The 18,430-nt window shown below is 39.2% G+C and overlaps 1 protein-coding gene across 1 annotated transcript in view; it reads left to right on the forward strand.

Moving 5' to 3' along the window:
• The first annotated feature begins 10,182 nt into the window (after nt 1-10,182).
• The window catches only part of LOC144066856 (collagen and calcium-binding EGF domain-containing protein 1-like), a 29,557-nt gene continuing 21,309 nt past the window's right edge, over nt 10,183-18,430 (forward strand). Inside the window, exons 1-2 of the mRNA XM_077590244.1 lie at nt 10,183-10,417; nt 12,345-12,425. Coding sequence (XP_077446370.1) covers nt 10,314-10,417; nt 12,345-12,425 — 185 coding nt within the window. The 5' untranslated portion in view covers nt 10,183-10,313. The remainder of the gene's footprint in view (nt 10,418-12,344; nt 12,426-18,430) is intronic.

Here is an 18,430-nt window from a genome sequence, read left to right on the forward strand (position 1 = left end):
TTCACGTGGGCCGGACCATTTTAGATATAATATTTAGATTTTTTTATAAATGGATTAAAAGAACTGGATTAAAATCCTTGAATATTCAGTTTTTTATAGATCTAGAACATTGTTTATTTTAGCTTTTTTAAAATATATTTTTTAGATTTTCCAAAAGGATTTTTGAACTAAAAACATAGAAAATGGATTAAAAAATTACAATTATTGATTTAAAAGGGGGAAAAATCAGGAAATGTAATATACATCTATACTCTTCATTTGAATTTGATCCTAAAACAGAAAGTCGGCACTCATGATTTACTTTCCCGGGCCACACAAAATGATGCGGCGGGCCAGATTTGGCCCCCGGGCCACCACTTTGACACATGTGCTTTAACTCATCCTTAAAATTATTACTTTTTTAATTTTCATCCAAAGAAATATGTGAAGTGAACTCATGAGCAACCCTCAAAAATGCCATTAGGGAAAGTATCAATTATTGCAAAATGTAGTACTTGAAAAGTACTTAGCAAAAATACCACCTGCCAAGTCATTTCATTTTGACTTTCACCTGAAAAAACACTCCTTGTCTGCCCCAAAAAATGAAACATTTATACTCCCTAACTCCTGAAAATACCAACGACGCCCTGTTCTTGATTCCTACACTATAGTAGAAATAGAAATTGACGAGTACACCTAAAAAACAGGTGTCACAGCATGGCGTGGAAGTGGGAAGCGTATTCCGGATATTCCGGAGCAGCAGCAGCTGCTCTCAGTGTCCTTCTTCCTCCCTCTCTCTCTCTCTCCCCGACTCCCCCTTTTCCATCTCTCACTTTCTTTTTCTCTCACCGAAGCCGCATAAACAAAGCAGCGTTAAGCCAAAACACATGAGGGAGAAGACAATTTGTCTTTGTTTCTTTTTTTTTCTTCTTATTGTTCTTCCAAAGCTTCGGCGCTGATGTGTTTTCAACTGACAGCGAAATTCCCACTTGGGGGAAAAAAAGTCATTTGGTTTCACTACGGCTTCATTATATGGATTTGGTTTAAGAAAGAAAGTGCGGTGCCCAAAGCTAATGGGGATCAAAGGAGAAAAGAAAGCCAAATGTCATGTGTTTTGCATCCAAAAAGGAAAATAAGATCAAGAATCGGAAGAAGGGGGACGGGGGGTGGTGCGGCTATTGTTTGGTAACAGCGTAATTTGGATGTGCAGCCGTGTAATTCACAAAAGTACTTTTGTTGTATTCATCGACTTTAGACAAAGCTATGCCGAAGAGGTTAAAAGTTTTAAATGACCTTTGCTTTTTCCCATTTCAAATTGACGTGGAATCCATTCAAATTATGCTGAGTTCATACCTATCAACCTCGGCCAATTGCTCCCCTTATTAATGATTGCAATTCCCCTTATCAAGCGAGAAAAAAACGTACATGTTTACTCACATGTACTTAAAAGGGTACTCGGACGATTCGCCAAAAGACGTTTCGCCGACGGACATTTGGCCGACGGACAGTTCGCCGAAACGTGATTTGCGCGCTTGCCCCGCCCCCGGATCGTGTGTGTACATGTTTTTCAACCTCGGCCCGCGGGCCATATACGGCCCGTTATAGATAACGTTCATTTAGGAATAACAAGGGCATGTACTGCCCCCCGCTGGACATATTTCTAAATGTGCTGCCAATTTTTTATATTTTTTATTTTATCCTTGCGTTGAAAGTAGTAGCCATTTGGAGATCACGCAGAACAGCAGGTGACAGAAGAAATAGAGAAAATAAAGTAGTAATAATAGTAAGTACTACTGTAATGAAATTGTAAATCCAGAAATCCTACTCCAGAAAACTTACACCAGCATAGAAAACGTTGAGATTAATCTTTGAATTAAGGTTCTCAGCAAATCATTTTGAATATATATTTCCTAAAATAATTGGAAATTATGTAAAATTAAACTAGAAGTGTGTTCCATGGCATTTTCAGGTATTGTTCTCCAAGCCCTCTTGTCTGTCCAAGGCACTTAGAATTTCACATAAGTCTTCTAGTGTTGTTTTTTTCTCAGTGTCAGACATCAATCCCCAGCTTTGATAAATTACATTCCGTGTCCAAATGGCTACTACTTTAAACGCAAGGATAAAATAAAAAAATATAAAAAATTGGCAGCACATTGTAGTACGTACTTGTATTTAGAAATATGTCCAGCGGGGGGCAGTACATGCCCTTGTTATTCCTAAATGAATGTTATCTGTAACGGGCCGTATATGGCCCGTGGGCCGAGGTTGAAAAACATGTACACCCACGATCCGGGGGCGGGGCGAGCGCACAAATCCCGTTTTGGCGAAACGTCCGTTTGGCGAACTGTCCGTCGGCGAAACGTCTTTCGGCGAATCGTCCGGTCACGACTTAAAAGTCTCAAATTTTCTCCAAAGTGGACGGGGTGCCCAATCGGTCGGTGCACATTTTGTATGCACTAAATTCAAGATTGTGAAGATGTCAATGTATGACGCAGACAGCTTGACTGTCTGGGTACATTGCTTGCAGACGCGCTATATTTATATAGTGAAAAGGCATGTGCATATCATGCCTTAAGCATGACAATATTAGCAATCGACAATGCCGTTTTCGTCTGCTACCATTGACCGAGACGATCCGGATTAGCGCTGAAATGGGTAAAACAAGATCGGTTTTACAAAAAAACGACTTTAAAAAATCCTGTACAAAAACTGTTATATGGCGTACACCACAGGTGTCAAAGTGGCGGCCCGGGGGCCAAATCTGGCCCGCTGCATCATTTTGTGCGGCCCGAGAAAGTAAATTATGAGTGCTGACTTTCTGTTTTAGGATCAAATTCAAATGGTTATAGATGTACATTACATTTCCTGATTTTTCCCCATTTTAAAATCAATCATTGCAATATTTTCAATCCAATTTTATTTCTTTTGTGTTTTAAATTCGTTTTACGATCTGCCCTCATCGTTTTCTTTACATATGACAGATAAAAATGTTAAATTCATACACGTTTTGTTTACATTGACTGTAGTTAGCAGTAACATTGGCTTGAAATTTAGCAAACAGCGTGACGATCCAATCAAGAGAAGCAAAACACCCGTTTGGTGTGATTGCACATGTTTTGTTTAGTTTTGTTTCTTCTTTAACAAGCTACAAGGCACACGGAAGGCACGGCCAACATTTCGCCTGCCAGTGGCCGATAAATAAATAAATGAATCAATAATGGGAGTCAGATGATATGACGAGTGGCCCCGACGTTACGGGAAACGTGATAGGCGGAGGTTAATAAAGAAAAGAAATAACGAGAAGCAGCATTTTATATCCTCGAGCTTTGGCCACTTTTCTTGCCTGGCTGTCGTTCTAAATCGGAACGTCACGCTTCGTTGACGACTCGGTTTCCCGTAATGGCGGTTTGAAGGGGATAAAGATGAGTTTATTTTCTTTGTCTATTGTATTTTTGGTGACATTTATCGGTGGTCGATCCCAGGGGTGTCGAATTTATTCCCATATTTGTCAAACTCGGCCAATTGCTCCCCTTGTTAATGATTGCAAATCCCCTTATTAAGTGATAATAAACCGTACAAATGCAATGTGGCCCATGTTTACTCACACAAAGTCTAAAACTTTCCACAAAGTGGACCAATCAGTCGGTGCCCTGAATTCAAGATTCTGCAGATGTCGATGTATGACGCTGACAGCTTGACTGTCTGGGTACATTGCTTGCTGACGCGCTATATTGATATAGTGAAAAGGCATGCGCATATCATGCTTAAAGATTAAATTAAAAATGACAATATTAGCAGTCGACGATGACGTTTTCGTCCGCTACCAGTGACCGAGACGATCCGGATTAGAGCCAAAACGAGATCGGTTTTACAAAAAAACTTACTTAAAAAATCCAGTACAAAAGTTGTTATACGGCATAAACAATTTGAAATGATCCAAACACGTATAAATTACGGGGAAAAGAAGTATAAATTGACAGGTATGTATTCATCGGTACCCGGACGTTTGGTCGAACGGACGTTTGGTCGAACGGACGTTTGGTAGAACGGACGTTTGGTAGAACGGACGTTTGGTAAAACGGACGTTTGGTAGAACGGACGTTTGGTCGCCGGGTTGTTACTGTTGAAACCAGCTCTCAAAATTATAATCATGAGAGTGAGTTTAATATCTAAATATCTAATATCAAAATATCAACAGTAAACTCTGTCATAATTTGACAGCGAGCGAACCCGGCGACCAAACGTCCGGTCGACCAAACGTCCGGTCGACCAAACGTCCGGGGACCAAATGTCCGGTCGACCAAACGTCCGGGGACCAAACGTCCGGTCGACCAAACGTCCGGTCGACCAAACGTCCGGTCGACCAAACGTCCGGTCGACCAAACGTCCGGTCGACCAAACGTCCGGGGACCAAACGTCCGGGGACCAAACGTCCGGTCACCGTATTCCTCAAAGGACCGCGGTGGGTGCAGGTTTTGGTTCCAACAGATCCAGCGACCAATGAGATTTCTTCTGGAACCATTTTTTTTCCGGGTACTTCATCCAATATCTTCCTAAATGCCAAAAAACATGCATGGCAGACTGGTTGAACACTCTAAATTGCCCCTAGCTAGGAGTGATTTGTAGTTTGTCTCATTCTGCCCTGTCATTGGTTGATTCAGAGTTAGCTGCGATAGACTCCAGCACCCTCCACGACCCTTGCGAGAATAACCGGTTTGGAAAATGAAAGAACGAATACACGTTTTACTCAAAAAAAGACCATCACAGAGAAGCTTCCGATCTTTGTAGCAGGAAATTGCTAAAGCTAGCTTTTCAGCTAATTTTGCGTACAACCAACTGAACATGGCAAAGCATTTCCTGCCAGTGACATCACTTCCTCCCTCCAATTTACAAGAAACAGCAAAGACGCAGCGACAATAAAAAGAAAATTCTTCGCGGTCCGACGACTGGCATCGGCGTCGCACATCTGCTCCCGTTTACGGCACCCCTTTACAGTTGCGCTGGCACAAAAACCGCCTTGTTAAAAGCCGACATTTTATGACGTATTCGGGCCATTTTAACCCCCGAATTGGGGTGTTCAAGTATCCGTACTTCCACTAAAAGTACCTCAACGTTTCTCCAAATATTTTCTACGACTTTAAAGCTAAAATGACAACGGTCCATAAAAATAAAACAAATTAAAAAAACGTTGGAATCGGGTCGGCGAGCTTGGGAACGCGGCAGAATCTGTCTGGTGTGTGAGGTTTTAATTTGTATTTTTTGAGCTAAGCGAGTCAGAAAATGTCGTAAAAGCGACGGGTAGTCGGAAAGCCGAGGAGCCCGATTGGTCCGAGACCAAATCGGCACGGGGAGCAGGAAATTGGATTCCATTTGTAGGCGTCTCGTTAATCGACTTTTAGAAGTTTCAGGTGGATGCAGACCGGCTTTAATAACGAGGGTTTGAAAGGTCACATTAGGGATCGTGTCGGGTTATAATACGCCATGTTTTTTAATCATAATGACAATAATGAGACGTTTTATTGGGCAAAAGGTTCCGATTTTTGGGCCAAGATTTTTTTTGTTTTATTTGCGGCAATACAATGTTTTTGTGTTAAATGTTTTGCCGTTATATTTTATTTATGTTCTGGAAAAGTTGGGATATTATGCTGGAAGGATTTTGGTTAAACTGCAGAATCGGTACTCATTAATTAAACATTTTCTGTTATGTTGTACCGCTCTTAAAATATAGTCGAGTCATTTTTTTTGAAAAAATCCCACCGTTTTATATTCGGGCCAATACGGTATACGTTTTCTGTTCAAAGAATTTGTTTCTTGGGAGGGATTGATTCTCACTTAACCCTGAAAGGCTTGAAATAGATGAAATCCCTCCCACTTGTGTGTTCATATTTTGTTGAAGTAAAAAAGGGCTATTTTGTTTACCTTATTTTCCGGACTATAAGTCGCACTTTTTTTCACAGTAGGCCAACGAACAATAATATGTAAACCGACGCCTATTTAGCCTGTTGTTCTCCATTTTACTATTGTTACTTTGACACATTAGTTCTTAGTTTTTGATCCAGTAAAAAAAAAAAATCCCATCCCCTATTTTCTCTCCTGACTACCCTCCACACACACACTCACACACCCACACACACCCACACACACATCTCTGTGGTTTAACATTTAATGGAGCAATAAGCACTGATGCCTCTGTTTTTACAAATTTTCACCTATTTAGCCCGGAGCAAAAAAATCCCACCCTGTCAAAATGTTAACAATTGAGGACACCGTGAGTAATTATTGGTTAAAGAGCGTCTGCTCAATCCATCGAGCCCACAGTTGTCAAATTTCAGGGGTCATTTTCAGTTTCTCGATTTCTGTCTGTGTATCTTTCGGTCTGTGAGACAAGATTTGCCTTGTAAAGTGTTTTTTAGCGATTACATTTGGGTGTGCTCGTGGCCTGAAATTGACAGAATGGTTTTCTTACCTGTACGATGTGAGGTCAGAGTTTAAGGTCAATCACTTTTTAATTTGGGGATGCTTGAGAAAGAAGAGGGTCATAAAGCTGCGGTCTGGGGCCAATTGCGTCTGAAAAATCACAAAAAAATCTTTATAATAAAAAAAAACGGTTACAAGTCCAAAACAAGGAAAAATGCTAAACATGTAACAAAAGGTAAAAAAAAAAAAAATAATAATCCAGCTAAAGTTATAAAAAAAACAATTAAAGAAAAAATCAGAAAGAGGCAAAACTGCAGGCAAAAGTTGGAAAACTGAAAAAGAATCATAAAAACTGTAAAAAAAATAAAAAAACTCCAGGCTCCAGCACCCCCTGCGGCCCTAACGAGGATAAAGCGGTTCAGAAAACGAGAGATGAGACTATTAAAAATGTTTGGGTTTTTTCAATAAAACTAAAATAGCATTTAGCAGATGATTTAGATTCATTTGGTATTAAAAAAAAAACAATTTTCAATCATTTTCTTCTAGGTTTTACTTAGTATTTATTAATTCAATTTGGTTCCCGAGAAGGTTAATTCACTTCGAATTTGCATATTTATGATTTAAAATTTGAAAGGTGACCCACAAAATCATGTTGTAATTTATTTCTGAAATGAAATAAATGATCAAAATGAGTACAACCGCGATGTCCCAATTCAAAAGGAGCACCAGAACTTGAACACTTGCTCATTGAAGGCAATTTCGAACCGTTTTCCAACCCGTAAATGTCAAGGCCATCAATAATAAAAACGTCTCACTCACAGCAAAGCCAAACGGGTCATTTTATCCTGCAATTTGTGGCCCGTCTGTGAACCCCATCGAGAGCCACGTCCAAAAATGTTGATGAAATGAGGCAGCCAATCCTTGCTTGCCTCAGAGACCCACTGACCTCCTTCCACTCTCTCTAATTTATCATATTGGGGAATATTCATGATGGCAAAAGGTGACTAGCGCTCCATTCGCCAAGAGCCCGCCCGCGGCTCCTTTTGGGAAAAGTTTGGGTTGAATTCCACAGATTTCTAATTGGGGGAAGTTTGATCCCGGCCAATGACGAATTCAATGAAAAGCAGATAGGGGGTCTCTTCATGGTGGGAAATGAAAGAGAACGTGAAATAATGAAGACCAGTCGGGCAGTTCGGCAGCACCTGCACCCCTCTAACGACATTTATTTAAAAAAAAAAAAATTAATAAAGTAAAGATTTATTTCATTGTTGCTTCCTTTTAAATATTATTATTATTCATTGTTATCGGAATAAAAAGCACGTGTTTGTGTTCTGGAGGGGCTGCGTAATAGTCACTATGACATCATTTTTCAAATTGCTAAAAAAAAATATATATATATATATATATTTTTGAAATTTGAAAAATGACCCTTGGTATTTTTTTTTTCAAATGTGTTTATGTACAGGCTGTTTTTTGGTCATCCATTCATTCACATTATGAATCTCTTCTCCTCACAAGGGTCGCGGGGGGTGCTGGAGTCGACCTCAAGCTAACTACAGGCACCAGACAGGGAACACCCAATCGCAAGGCACTAGGACACGGACGACCAATCATAGCTAGGGGCAATTTAGAGTGTTCAACCTGCATGTTTTTGGCATGTGGGAGGAAACTGGAGTACCTGGAGAAAACCCACACAAACTATAAATACTGAACGGTTTGAACCTGGGCTTGAACCCTCGATCTCAGAACTGAGGGCCAATGCTCTAACCACTCAACCACCGGGCCGCCTGTTTTACATCATTTAAAAAAAGTGATTCACAAAAACAATATAATTTTTGACATGATTTTCTATTAATGTTGCAGCCTTTCCGCGTCATTTCCTTGTCAACTCATTGGCTGCCATTAATAATAATATAAAAGAACGTTCATTCACTCTCTCCCATTTAAAACATAATTTGCGCTTTAATGCAAGTATGGCGATTTTTTAACATTTTATTGCTACCGCATAAGAATTGAGTGTTTTAGTTCTCGCTTTTTGTCCATTGTTATAAAATAAAAACAACAACAAATAATTCATGTCAGGTCACTAAAGCTGAACAAGTTTCCTGATTGTAAAAAAAAAAACTTACCAGAGTTAATAACTTGCAGATTGTTCCCGGCAACAAAAGAAACCTTGAAGAATGATGCAATAATTCCTTCTCGTTGTTGGTGTTTTTTGAGGCGCTCGCAAGCCATCTGTCTGCGAAAGACAAAAAAAACAAAAAGTGTTATCGCGGCTAAATGTTTTAATATAGTGCATATCATTTTTCATGCATTTTGGGGGGTTTCTGTTCATCACAATCTCAGCATTAGTCATGTTTTTTTTATTTATTTTTGCTGGAATCAAGCTATTAAATAGGGAAAAACATGATATTGAAAAAAAATACATCAACTTTTAGCCTAGTCTTATTTATGTTGTACTGTGACTTTTACATGCTGAGCATGGTACAGGTTTTTCTGCTTTCTTTCTGTTTTATTTATTTTTCCCCATTTAATTTATAATTATTGTTCTTTTTTTTTTACTGTGTCATTCAAAGTGAGGTCCACCAATGTTAGCATAATTTAGTGTACATGTTGATTATTACACATAACTCAGAGATGAGTCATTTAGTGGTTGGGAAATTGACATTTCAAAAACTAAGTCAATGTGGCCATATTTATTCAGATTAAAAACATGCTCAAAATAAAATGCATTACGCGTACACACACCCATTCAGAAAATTGGGACCCGATCAAGCCCTTTTTGACCCGATTGTGCTCCAAACAAGAAGATTTAGGATGTCAGTTTTTGGCCTAAAATGTTAATTTATGTGCGGCCATTGACATTGTTCATTCGCCCCTCCCAGTTAGAATGGATTGGACGTCTAGCGCCGTCAATGGCATTGAAAAATGAACATCCACAGCCAGTTTAAGTGAATTGGACGTCATCATGGTCAATAGCAGGCAATTATTATTATTTTTCTTCCATTTTAGTCACTGAGTAAATTTTGGCTAATTTCCTATTCATTTTGAGGGATTTCCCAGAATGCTTTTTGTCCATGTTTCAGTTTTTGTTGATTTTTAGGAGAATGAAGTCATACTGTAATATTACAGGATTATAAGTGTAACTTTTTTTGTGCGCTTTAACATTACGCGAGCCAAAAATGTGGTGGTTTCGGCGACGTGTCAACACAAAACTAACTTTGCCGTAAAACGAGGATATTGAAGTAGAATTGGGAAAAAAAACTCCTAAAATTACGAGATCACGGTCATTAAACCAAAGGATTCAAATTGGAATTTATGAGATCAAATTCCATTTTGTTGCTAATTTTCCTGTTACATGAAATGAAAGCTTGGAGGAGCTTGGACAAAAGTACATTTACCGTAATATTAAGAGAAAATTTTAAATTTACGTACTTGGTTTTAATTTATCTTTACATCACGCCAATTAAATGAGGTTTGGGGTACGGCGGAATTCAACTTTTGGTGACGTAAAGGTGGTTCTGGCCACAAAACAAGAGCGTTCTGAACGCAGTATCATTAGTATGTCACTTATTTCAAAATATATTAGACGTCTAGAGCCGTCCATGGAGTTTAATGTCCCGTCCTGAGCCAATGGTTGTTGTCTTTAGTGGCAAAAACCAGCAGGCCAAGCTCGGCCTCTTGTTTTTTAAGAGGAACGGGGGCGGGCTGGGGGCAGGAATGTAAATCCAAGGGGGGGATTAGAGTCTGCAAAGTCCTCCTTCTCTGCCTCAGTGCGTCAAGTCGGGGTTGCGCCAGTTGACTGCTGCTCACATGTGCGTGTCACCTCAACGCGGTCCCGCCGGAGGACGACATTTGGCTTTTTTTGGGGGGTGGCCCGCTCGCCAAGACACCGAGGGGCATCGGGAGCGTAGGACATGGGTCGCCTGGATGGCGCCGCTCTGCTAGCGTTGTGCGCCGCCCTGCTGTGCCACTTGGGTGCCGGCTCCATCAGGACCACACGCGGGACGGATGCCTCACAGTAGGTCCTTGGGTGGTCTTGGGTAATTCCGTATGGGCAAATGGTGGGGACAGGTGGATAGTGATGGATTTGTGGATGGCTAATATTTAGCTAGTATTTAGTTAATATTTAAAAGTGGGCAAATTACAAGAATGTATTGCATGACATTTTAAAAAAAAGATGTCATTTTTTTCCCTGAATTTAGCTAACCATTTGCCATGGAATTATAATATAAAATGATCAAAATCAGGGCCGGTTTTTCCTATGGGCAATGCGGGCGACTGCATATGGTGCGCTCTCGTTGGGGGCGCATTAGAGCCCTTTAAAAAAAATATATTATATTGGTTCGCGGGCCGCGTTAACGTCAACTCGATTTCATGTGGGCCAGACCATTTTAGATATAATATTTAGATTTTTTTTTTAAAAACGGATTAAAAGCCCTGAATATTCAGTTTTTTATAGATCTAAAACAATGTTTATTTGAGCTTTTTTTAAATATATTTTTAGATTTTACAAAATGATTTTTGAACTAAAAACACAGAAAAAATTGATTAAAAAATTACAATTATTGATTTAAAATGGGGGAAAATCAGGATTTACGTTCCTGGGCCACACAAAATGATGCGGCGGGCCAGATTTAGCCCCCGGGCCGCCACTTTGACACATGTGGTCTAGACTATTATACCGCATTTCCACGTCAGGTTAAAATTGGTCAAATATTTTCATTTGTTGTACTCCATTTTTGTTGTTCAGGGTTTACACATTTTATATTGGTGTTTAAACATTAGCATATTTGGACTCTTCTACTAGATAAAAATTATTTTACTGAAAAGTCTTGACCAAAATATAGTCACCATCATGTAATAAAAGTCAAACAATGGAGAAGTAATTCGTCTTTGTTAAATTGTGATAAAAGTGTTACAAATAGACGCTTTAAGTATTAACTGGGAATATGATGTAACGATCTAACGTCAAGCTAAACTAAAAATGACTATAAATCTACTCAAGATGACATAAAATAGGAGTGTGGCATTAAAAGGCAGTTATTACATTCTTAACAGTCGTATAAAAGTAAACGCAGCAATGTGCAGTGTATTAAAATGTTAAAAGCAATAACTTTCATAAGCCACTCATTGGATGGACAAGTAGTCCAATCCATTTTGAGAAAATGGCACCAAAAAAAGGGCCAATCATAGGAGTTTAAATTAATTGCATGTTTATCCTTGTCAATGGCAGGTAATATAAATAACAAAAAATTAAAATTCAACTTACCTGAGGGAAAGTTTAATTGTATTGATTAGATTTTAATTTATAAGTTCATCAATTCAAAGTCTATTTTTCATAAATAATAATGACAATAATATCAAGAATACAATCAAAAATAAAAGTGTCAACGTATACGGACGTCAGGTCCTTATGGGGTTAATTTTTATTTCATTCATTAATTTTTCCACGTGTATCTTCAAGGGTTCGCAAGGGTGCTGGAGCAACACCATTTTTTAATGAACAAAAAATGTCATTTTCCCTATAAAGAATTAAGATGTGTTTTTCTATTGAATTTTTAGTTAAAATAATACATTTTAAAGCATTATTTTTCCCAATAGTATTCATCATCAATGCGCCAGCAGCTCAATGAAAAAGCGAATATTCTGCATGTTGTCTTTTAGGAATAAAATACTCCTAACAAGAACATGATATCTACAATGTCTAATATTTATTAAGTGCATTTGGATAGCCGCGAGACATTCTTAGAATGAATAAAGGCTTTCTTTTAAATCATTTAAAATCCCCCCCATGTCAGCTCATGGCCTTCATATCAAGTTGGGTTGCCAGATACTTTGACATTCTGTTTCCTTAGCTAGATTAGCCAAACTGCTTTGAAAAAATACTAGCTGCAAAACATTTAAATAGTGAAAATAAGCTGATGTAAATCCTTTTATTTCCCCAGAGGTGAGTGCCCAGAAAACAAAATCCTAACCCTGGAATATCCCTGCGTGCGAGCCGGAGGGATGCGCACGACCTGCTTCAGGTAGGCCATTAAAAAATTGAATTATATTCCATTTTCACCAGCTTTCCCAGGCTCAAACCTTTAAATAGTCCATTTCCATTCCTATGCATAAGAAAATCTCATGAGAATCCTAATGACCCCTTCAAGTGGCTTTCAAGAAGTCCACTTAAAAGACATTAATGTGATCATAATTCATGTGTCTGCATTCCAAGATGTCTTTGTTAACCTCAACATCACATCCATTTTCCTCCCAATTTCTTTTTCCCTTGATATTTGACGGCAGAGGATGCGATTCGTTACTTTTATCGCTCTCGTCTCACGCGGATATAAGTTAGAAAACTATTTTTAGTGGCGTTAACGCGCTTGTTAGCATCTTAGCTAGGCGCACGCTCGTGATATAAATCTAAATGAGCTTGTTTATGTAGTTTTGTGTTTATGTGTGTGGTTTTATGGCCACAAACAGACATGTTTTGATTATTTTAGCTGTTTGCCAACCAAGTAGCAGCTTAAATTGTGCTAGCAATTTAAAGTATCTTATTTGTTAGCATCTTAGCTAGCTGCACACTCAGGATATAAATCTAAATGAGTTTGTTTGTGTAGTTTTGTGTTTGTGTGTGGTTTTCTGGCCACCAATAGACATGTTTTGATTATTTTAGTTTTTTCCAACCAAGTAGTATCTTTAATTGTGTGCTAAAAATTTAGCACATCATGTTTTTTAGCATCTTAGCTACCTGCGCGCTCATGATATAAATCTAAATGAGTTTGTTTGTGTAGTTTTGTATGTATGTGTGGGTTTCTGGCCGCCAATAGACATGTTTTCATTATTTTAGCTGTTTGCCAACCAAGTAGCAGCTTTAATTGTGTGCTAGCAATTTAGCACATCTTGTTTGTTAGCATTTAGCTAGCTGTACGCTCAGGATATAAATCTAAATGAGTTTGTTTGTGTAGTTTTGTGTGTATGTGTGGGTTTCTGGCCGCCAATAGACATGTTTTCATTATTTTAGCTGTTTGCCAACCAAGTAGCAGCTTTAATTGTGTGCTAGCAATTTAGCACATCTTGTTTGTTAGCATTTAGCTAGCTGTACGCTCAGGATATAAATCTAAATGAGTTTGTTTGTGTAGTTTTGTGTGTATTTGTGGTTTTCTGGCCGCCAATAGACATGTTTATATTATTTTAGATGTTTGCCAACCAAATAGCCTCTTTAATTGCGTGCTAAAAATTTAGCGCATCTTGTTTGTTAGCATTTAGCTAGCTGTACGCTCAGGATATAAATCTAAATGAGTTTGTTTGTGTAGTTTTGTGTGTATGTGTGGTTTTCTGGCCGCCAATAGACATGTTTATATTATTTTAGATGTTTGCAAACCAAGTAGCATCTTTAATTGCGTGCTAAAAATTTAGCGCATCTTGTTTGTTAGCATTTTAGCTAGCTGTATGCTCAGGATATAAATCTAAATGAGTTTGTTTGTGTAGTTTTGTGTGTATGTGTGGTTTTCTGGCCGCCAATGGACATGTTTTGAGCCGTTTGCCAACCAAGTAGCCGTTTTAATTGTGCTAACAATTTAGCGCCGTGGCAACGTTGACCTCAAAATCGAGGACGGAAAACAATGAATTTTATGCGATTAGTAGTTGACGTTTACAGTATTGTTTATATACATCCACAATGCTATAAGATTAATTTTCTACATTGTGGTTATGGTCATGCTTCATTTTCGAGGCGGAGAATAGGCCGAATTGAGCATTGAACTATAAATTTAATGATGAGCGCGAAGTGCTTCCCGCACGCCAGCGGAACACGTCAGTGAGTCTTTTTTTTTATTGTTTAGACAAGTTCCCCTTGAAGGCAAAATTGGCTGGCTTTTAGTCAGAATTCTCTCACAGTCGCGGTCGGACTGCATCTTGTTTGCTTTCTTGGCTTGCTGAAAGACGTACGACTCCGCGGGAGGCGCTTTAACATGAAGATGGATGTCATCTTATTATTTTTTTCCTTCTTGGATCACATTATTCGCTTCTTTTTTTAATAATAACTCACTTCTGATGGGTTGGTATGGGTTCATTGGGGGTCTGTTTTCACTGGCTAACACTAGACGCACACACCTGGTGGACTAATGTAGCAAAAAAAACGGTTTATGGTATCATCGCTTTGTTGCACTCGTTGTTTGGCACTTGCGATATGAATTATTCTTTTATCTAATCAGTTTCATGACACTCTAATTAAATCCAGAATGGATCTCGTGTTAGCACAAAATGTCGAGGGCATTCCGAAGCAGAAGATAGTCCTATAAGACGTATATCGGCAACAAACTGTTTTAGCTAATCTGATGATAGAAAAAAAAATATATATATAACAAAAACAGTAAAAAATAAAATGTTTTGTAAAAAAAATCCTGCTAAATTTGGACTGTTGCTAGGCAGTTTCTGGACTAGAAAATCCAACTGTTGCCAAACCAGTTTTGCACAAATATATTATATAACAAACAGTTTAAAAAAATTGTACTGTAAAATCTGTACATCTTCCATGAATCATGGAGTCTTTTCTCATTTTTCTCATTTCTGTTTTGTAAAAAATCCTGCTAAATTTGGATTGTTGCTAGGCAGTTTCTGGGCTAGAAAATCCAACTGTTGCAAAAAATATTTATGTATATCTATGTGTGTGTTTGCGTATGTGCAATATATCTATCCGACAATAAGATATCAGTTCTCCGGAGACCATCACAATATTTGCGACTATTACAAACTATGCCATGATTTGATTTAGATTAGATTATATTTGATTAGAACTTTATTTCATCCCATGTTCGGGAAATTTCTTGGTTGCAGTAGCAAGACAGACACAAGACACACAAGACATTGTAGACCTAGCTAAAAAAACTGGAGCCACATACAGGAAGTCCACAAGTTAGGGACCTTCTGCAGACTGAGACCAATCACTGTATCGATCCAAACTATTGAATCACTTCATTATTTTAAATATCAAAGTGACAGTCGCTCTCTACCAATCAACCAGCTCTGTGATTGGTCAACGGTTTTTGTCCTTTTTTGCAGTCATTCAGTCTTGCACAATTTTAAGTGAGATCCATCCAAACACTTTGTTGTCACGTTTCTCCTAAATGTCAATTTCTGCTCTATTAAATATCTTCTAACAGTATATTTGGGTTATTCCTACTCCTAGCAAGAACGGGGCCTTCGCTAACCTCCGAGTTGTGCTAACGAAAGACACGTGTCGGTAGAACATGCGTAAATGTAAATGCAACAGTGGCGGCGAATGTCAGGGTTGCGAAAGGGCCACTCAACACTTTGGCGTAAGTTATTCCCAGACATATCTCAAGAGAGAAAGAGCGAGTTTTTTTTTTGCGCGTTCGACTCGGAGCCCATGTGTCCAGTCGTCGCCCGGGGCGCCGGATCCATTTTGCCATGTGATTGGCGTTGACGTGTTAAGCGTTTAGAAGAGGCGAACTGGCCGCTATCCAAACACTCGGGCAAATTGAGCCACTTATGGTGCTTCGATTACACTATGAGCGCTCTTGACACGGGACAATTACCTGACACATTTCAGTCATGTTGTCCGGCTGCCGGGTTGCCAAGTTGAAGCGAAAATCTGTCAAATAAATCAACTAAAATATGTTCCTACTAGAACTGCTTGCTGTTTTTTTTTAGCCAAAATAAAATGGTGGCAGGGGGGTGCTGGAGGCGATTCAAACTAAGTATATGGGCCCCAGGCTTGGGACACCCTGAATTGGTGGCCAACCAATTGTAGGGCAGAAGGAGACGAGGGAAAACCAATCATTGGTAGGGTTAGGTTATCAGAATGCTATTTTTCCTCATTCATTCATTTTCCTATACCACTTAACCTTGTGAGGGTCATGGAGGGTGCTGGAGCCCATTCCAGCCAACTATGGGCAGCCTGAATTGGTGGCCAACCAATCGTAGGGCACAAGAGACAAGGGACAGCCAATCATAGGTAGGTTTTAGCAATATGGGGTGTTCAGGAAGAGTCAGAATGCTATTTTTCCTCATTCATTCACTTTCATATATCGTTGCGAGGGTCGCAGGAGGTGCTGGAGCCAATCCCAGCCAACTATGGGCAGCCTGAATTGGTGGCCAACCAATCATAGGGCAGAAGGAGACAAGGGACAACCAATCATTGGTAGGGTTAGGCAATTTTGAGTGTTCAGGAAGAGTTAGAATGCTATTTTTCCTCATTCATTCATTTTCCTATTTCACTCATCCTCGCGGGGGGTGCTGGAGCACATACCAGCCAACTATGGGCAGCATGAATTGGTGGCCAGCCAATCGCAGGGGAGAAAGAGACGGATAAGCAATCATAGCTAGGGGCAATTTAGAGTGTTCAACCAGCTTGACTAGCCTAGCGTGCATGCTTTGGGGATGTGGGAGGAAACCGGAGAACCCGGAGACAACCCACACAACCCCGGGTAGAACATGAAAACTCCACACAGTGAGGACCAACCTGGGATTGAACCCACGACCCCAAAACCGTGAGGCCGACGCGCTAACCGCTCAACTGCCTAGCCGCCCCTGGGGTAAAATTACAGATTTAAAATGATTCATATTCAAACATGGCTTTTTTTCAATCAAAAATGAGTGATTGTAACCAGAGTGGACGTTAAGGAAGTTGTCATTTTTAATCCTTTGTGTATTTTGTATTGAATTCGATAGTGAAGTTGAGTGGAGTCGATTCTCAGGCTCTCTAATGTTCTCCTTCACAGCACATTCATTGTTTTGATGGTTTTTCTAAATCAAAATCTAATGTTTTGGTCTCCGGGGAGTTTGGCAGCGTCATTCTGCAAAGAGCCCCCCCCAAAAAACTGCCACCCGCTGACAAAACGACCACTTCATCCTGCCCTCTGTGGTTTTCTCAGCCATGACGCTAAAAAACAGACTTTTTAAAATTATCATTGTTGTGGTCTTTTCTCGCTCCCATTACTCCATCTTGGCAGAAAGCCGTCAGCATGTATTGTAAGCATGACCATGTTGGTTTTTGCGGGCTTTTTTTGCCTGCGGCTAAACGCTCTCAGCTGTGGAAGGCTCCCACAGTCAAAGGGAACAACAAGACAACAAACGCTTTTGTTTTGACTGACGCGTCTTAAAAGTAGACCCCACACATGAGGGGTAATTGAAGGCAGCATAAACGCGTTAAGATTTAATGATGTAAGTAATGGAATTGGACGTCCTGCAGCTGCGCAACTCAATGGAAGAGCGAGTGTGGTGACAGCGAGATGCTGGGAAGAACAGGTGAATAATCCAGTAAATGAGGTGAAAATTTGCGATAAAAATAACGGATTGATGCATTTTCCAGACTATAATTCGCAATTGGGTAGGGGGATCACAATAGGTCAGTCGGATTGGAGTCAAGGTTAACCTTGTAAATTTGATCAGAGACAAAGAACAAACATTAAATGGTACATTTTTAGTTAAAATAAAAGATCAGTGGCCCTTAGACTTTGAAATATTGACAAATATTGTACTTTGTCCAAAGAATCGGTATCGTACGGAGAGGAAAATTGGAAGTTGACAAAACTGTGGTGTAAGGAAGTGTCAATTTGGATGGATTTGATCGAACAGACTAAAACACAAAGATATAATAAAAATGGCCTAGCAAGTTAACAAGTTCACTCCAATATAACACAAATTATTAATTATTGTCATAACCACTGTATTTTTGTACTACAAGCAAGCACCAACTAAAAATGTACAATGAATAGGCGAAAATATATATGCCACACTGGAGTATAAGTCACATTCTTAGGGAACCAAGAACAAATCTACATCATAATAACAACAGTAATATGGAGAACAACTAACTAAATAGGCATCTGTTAACATGAGAATTTTTCAGATAACTACAAAAAACCATATCAGGTGGTGAGAGAAAATCTAAAAATATATATTGTATTTTCTTGCATATAAGCCGCCCCGAGTAAAAGCCGCACCCTTACAATGGCCTTAAAACCGTTGAATTTGACAATTTCTCGCGTATAAGCCGCCCCCTGATTCCAAATTTACACCC

Source organism: Stigmatopora argus, chromosome 2 (assembly GCF_051989625.1).
Source record: "Stigmatopora argus isolate UIUO_Sarg chromosome 2, RoL_Sarg_1.0, whole genome shotgun sequence".
Classification (NCBI taxonomy): Eukaryota; Metazoa; Chordata; class Actinopteri; order Syngnathiformes; family Syngnathidae; genus Stigmatopora; species Stigmatopora argus.